Source organism: Gadus macrocephalus, chromosome 16, assembly GCF_031168955.1.
Source record: "Gadus macrocephalus chromosome 16, ASM3116895v1".
NCBI classification, from domain to species: domain Eukaryota; kingdom Metazoa; phylum Chordata; class Actinopteri; order Gadiformes; family Gadidae; genus Gadus; species Gadus macrocephalus.
The window spans coordinates 10,337,759-10,342,439 of NC_082397.1; the positions used below are offsets into that span (position 1 = coordinate 10,337,759).

At 48.9% G+C, this 4,681-nt stretch overlaps 1 protein-coding gene across 2 annotated transcripts in view; it reads right to left on the minus strand.

The window, feature by feature from the left end:
* Window positions 1-2,982, minus strand: part of zpld1b (zona pellucida-like domain containing 1b) — a 6,248-nt gene extending 3,266 nt beyond the window's left edge. For both annotated transcript variants that reach the window (XM_060076063.1, XM_060076062.1), the window contains exons 1-4: window positions 2,613-2,982; window positions 1,567-1,787; window positions 721-902; window positions 106-178 (exon numbers count right to left, since the gene is read on the minus strand). In XM_060076063.1, coding sequence (XP_059932046.1) covers window positions 106-178; window positions 721-902; window positions 1,567-1,787; window positions 2,613-2,751 — 615 coding nt within the window. In that variant the 5' untranslated portion in view covers window positions 2,752-2,982. The remainder of the gene's footprint in view (window positions 1-105; window positions 179-720; window positions 903-1,566; window positions 1,788-2,612) is intronic.
* Between the last annotated feature and the right edge of the window lie 1,699 nt (window positions 2,983-4,681).

Genomic DNA, 4,681 nt, shown 5'->3' on the forward strand with positions numbered 1-4,681 from the left:
ACGAGTGTTGAGTTACACTTTTGAATCACAGCCCTTGTTTAAACTTAAGATTTCAATGAAGGAAATGCAATGTCAATATTAGCACAGTGTACAGTAAATACTTACGTTGTACAACATCATACTCATTGTGCTCACAAATGTACCATTATTGTCCTTGACTGAAATGGCCGCAGATGAACTGTGGGGAAGAGACATGATACAGGTGTCATTGTCTAACTATTAGATCAGAGAAGGAAAATCAGTATGTATTCTATCAATGTAGGCAGACTGTCTGTCGTCTATGTTAACATTGACGTCACCTGGCGGAGGCTTTTATGCAAAGTGATATGCAAGTCAGGCTGACCAGAGCCAAACCTCACAACCAATAATAGAGCAACCAAACAAAAGTGTCTGGAAATCATTGACATTCACCATTCATCATTCATCATTCAAAACCATCATTCATCATTCATCATTCATTCCCCATTCGCGTTGACATTCATCATGGAAAAATAAGCCGTGTGTACTCGCATGTACTTATAAGCTTACAATCGTAAGTTTTATACTTACAAGAAAGTACACACGGTTTATCTGTTGGTTTACACGCCCATAATCACGACATCAATAATGATACATCTCATGCATATATACATATATATAGAGATACATCTTGTCCAGGAAGATCCACTCCTGGAAACGTAAAACATCCAGTCCCCTGTGCGTCCTCTCGGGTGTACTCACGACGCCACCTGAGAGTTGTTGACCAGGTACTCCAGGGGGTAGCTGCAGCTGAACTTGTACAGCAGGCCAGGCAGGTAGCTGATTACCGTTGCGGGTTCAGGGGTGTCGAGATATCCCGAGATATTTCCGATTTGAACGAGGGAAGTGTTGCCATAGGCGTTAGATCCATAGGCTGTGGTGACCTGTGAGGAGCAGAACGGTTTGGTTAAATCCCTTCAATCGGACACGTACACAACATAGGAAGTGACATTGCAATGACTACTAATTAGTTATATAACATTTAGGCCACGATCAGGTGTAGACATTGGGGTCGAACCCGATGCCTTTGGGCTGGAATGAAACATCGTTATCCCTACTAACCTGGCAGGACAGCAGAAGCCCTACACATCTACCGTCAGAGACTGGGAAATGATCAGTTCAGAGTGCATCTCGGGGCAGGAGAAATGCAATAAAAAATAATAAGAAACAATAACAATTCTCGATCTACTGTTTTTAAACTGTAACACTTAAAGCAGTTTGCTTCTTATGTTCTTTGTATGTACTGGCATGCCCACATTGTAAGTTGCTTTGGATAAAAGCATCAGCTAAATAAATGTACTGATACTATCCTCCCCCTCCCCTTCTGACCAGAATATAACATTGATGTATAACCCATGATCACTGCTCGTTCTCTGCTATTCACTCCTCATAAACTCGCAAGCCTTTGTGTTTACGTGTGCCCATGTGTGCGCACATGTGCATGCGGGGCGCGCACGCGTGTGTACGTTTGTTTGTGTGTGTGCCCAGTTGTGCGCACAAGTGCATGTTCGCTTGCGTGTGTGTGCGCGTGTGAGTGGGTGTCCTTACGACCAGACTGTTGTCACAGGCCTCCAGGGTGTTGAGGCTGATGCTGAACAGCACCGCCGTGGGGAAGGTGTTGTTGTTGACGAACCCCCGGCACTGGGCGTCGCCGTGGCGTCCGTTGAGAGCGAGGTCGGCCTCGGTGTAGCCCGAGTACAGCACGGGGCAGAAGTTGATCTTCAGCGTGATGGTCTGAACGCCGCAGTACACGCTGACATCCCGCTCCGCTGAGAGAACCGATGGGAAAACCAATGGAAAAAGAGCAGGGGGGAGAGGAGGAGGATGAGTGGAGGAGCGGAGGAGGAGGAGGGAACACAGGGGAGAACCAGGAGGAGGAGGAGGAGGAGAGGGGAGCACCAGGAGGAGGAGGAGGAGGAGGAGAGGGGAGAACCAGGAGGAGGAGAGGAGGAGGAGAGGGGAGCACCAGGAGGAGGAGGAGGAGGAGGAGAGGGGAGAACCAGGAGGAGGAGGAGGAGGAGGAGAGGGGAGAACCAGGAGGAGGAGGAGGAGGAGGAGAGGGGAGAACCAGGAGGAGGAGAGGAGGAGGAGAGGGGAGAACCAGGAGGAGGAGGAGGAGGAGGAGAGGGGAGAACCAGGAGGAGGAGAGGGGAGACAGGGGAGAACCAGGAGGAGGAGGAGGAGAGGGGAGAACCAGGAGGAGGAGAGGGGAGACAGGGGAGAACCAGGAGGAGGAGGAGAGGGGAGACAGGGGAGAACCAGGAGGAGAGGAGGAGGAGAGGGGAGAACCAGGAGGAGGAGAGGGGAGAACCAGGAGGCCTCGATGCTTCTGGCTACTGACTAGGGTGTGCACCTCTCTGCATATGCATAAAGGTTGTGGGTTTGACGCCTGGTAACCACATGTAGGTGTCCTTGAGCAAGAAGCCTAACCTCAAAACACAACTAAGTGGTAAATACTATTTAGCAAAAGTCTTGAAGCAGAGATAGGGGATGACACAGAGGAGGTTGAAGACATAAATATATATTTTGAATGCAGTTTAGTGAGGAGCGAAAGCCGGATCTCGAGACAGGTAAGGCAGCCAAAGTTTTCTTACCAGGGAATCGGCTGTGGAAGTTGGCGTCGCAGTTGTATCCGTTGAATTGTGCGAGGCTCGAACTGGTATTACTCATCAGAAGGCAGAACAGAATCAGGGCCCTCATTTCAGTTTGTGGGACACATTTATATCCTATCATCCTCAAAATGTCTGCTTTCAACCCACAACATCCCTTAGGCAATGAAGGGAATTTAAAAACACACAGCTTGGACTTCAGAGGATATGTGGCCGTGATGACCGGCTGTCTGGTCTCTATTTTCTACTCAAGTGCACTCCGAGTCCTCAGCGCTGTCCGTGTCCTACAGGGTTCCCCGCTAATCTGAAAACTTTGCTCTAATGCACCTGAGTCCCACTTACCCCCCCCCCCCCGCTCCAGTCCCCAGAAAACCTTTTATCAAACCCTATTTAGACTCATGTTGGGGCCTTACCCACCTAACCCCGTCTCCTCTCCCCACCACGACTCTCCCGTCCCCGCCGAACCCTCCCCATCCTGTCCGTCTGTCTAAATGGGCTTCTGGTGGATCTAGTAATCCATTGTACTTGTCTGTCATCAGGAGTTTGTAGCGAGAGTCCGGATCAGCGGCGGGACGCATGAAGAATCATTAAAGGGGCCTCTTTCAATCTCGATCAATCTGGAGCCCGTTTAGATAGATGGACGGGATTGGGGAGTCTTATTGCAAAATCAACTCAATATGCTTGTGTGTGTGTGTGTGTGTGTGTGTGTGTGTGTGTGTGTGTGTGTGTGTGTGTGTGTGTGTGTGTGTGTGTGTGTGTGTGTGTGTGTGAGAGAGAAGGCAAGTGTGCATGCGTGTGTGTGTGTGTGTGTGTATACGCAGAAGTGTGTGTGTCTGTGTGTGTGTGTGTGTGTGTGTGTGTGTGTGTGTGTGTGTGTGTGTGTGTGTGTGTGTTTGTCTGTATGTGTGGGTGTGTGAGAGAAAGTGTGCATTCATGTGTGTCTTGTGTATGGGCACAAGTGTGTGTGTGTGTGTGTGTGTGTGTGTGTGTGTGTGTGTGTGTGTGTGTGTATTTTGTGCACATGGGTGTGCGAGAGAGCAAGTGTGCATGCGTGTGTGTGTGTGTGTGTGTATGCGCACAATTGTGTGTGTGTGCGTGTGTGTGTGTGTGTGTGTCTGTATTTGTGCATCAGTGAGTGTGTGCGTACTTGGGCTTGTGTGCAATCCTGTTGCAAACCCTGTGTAACATGGGAACCTGTGTCCGGTCTGAAAGGCCGGGGCCAGTCTTTTCAGGGTGCCCACAGAAACCCAGGTTGGATCTCCCAGCGTTCCCACTCATCTCCCCGCGGTCTGATCGCCTTCTGTCAGCGCGGACAAACGGAGGGCCTCCGCGGTGGGGGCCAGGGGTCCTCAATTAAGCTGTCATCAGCAGGTACAGCAGGCGAACCACAGCCTGCATTCACACAGAGGTACCACGGCCCAGTGTCCACGGCTGGGCTGCGCGTAGGCAATCCTGAGGCACAATGCCTCGTTTTCCCTGAAGCATTACATAGGATCGCCCTTTCATAAAGATGTAGTTACTAATTGCACATTAAAAGGCTTTGTCTGAGGATTCTCACAACGGCTTCTGTCAATAATGTTGTATTATCTTTCACCTCTTTTATTACGTTTTTTAAACTGGATGCATGGTTGATGAGTTTCCTATTAAAATGAATCTGGGATAAACGTAGCCAGCGTCTTTTCTTGATTCAGTTTACATGTTTTTTGTATTTTATCATAGGGCATAGCGAATAAAACGTATAGTAACCATATATAACTTAAACTAGATCAATTGATAGCAGAGACTTCTTCAGAGTACATCTTTGTACCCTGTCTCTTCTGTGTGTCTCTGTGTGTGTTTATATGTGGATGTGAATATATCTGAGGTCATGTATGTGCCAGTGTACATATATCTGTGTGAGTCATCAGCCTTTGCTTCCAGTGAATGTCCTCTATGACTTGCTGCTGGATGCATGTGATCATATGTGAAGTTTGTGCGTGACTCTCTCAACAGACGGCCCGACTTGATTGGTCCTCACGTGTCACAGGGTTTTGTGTGACTCTGAACATCATAAG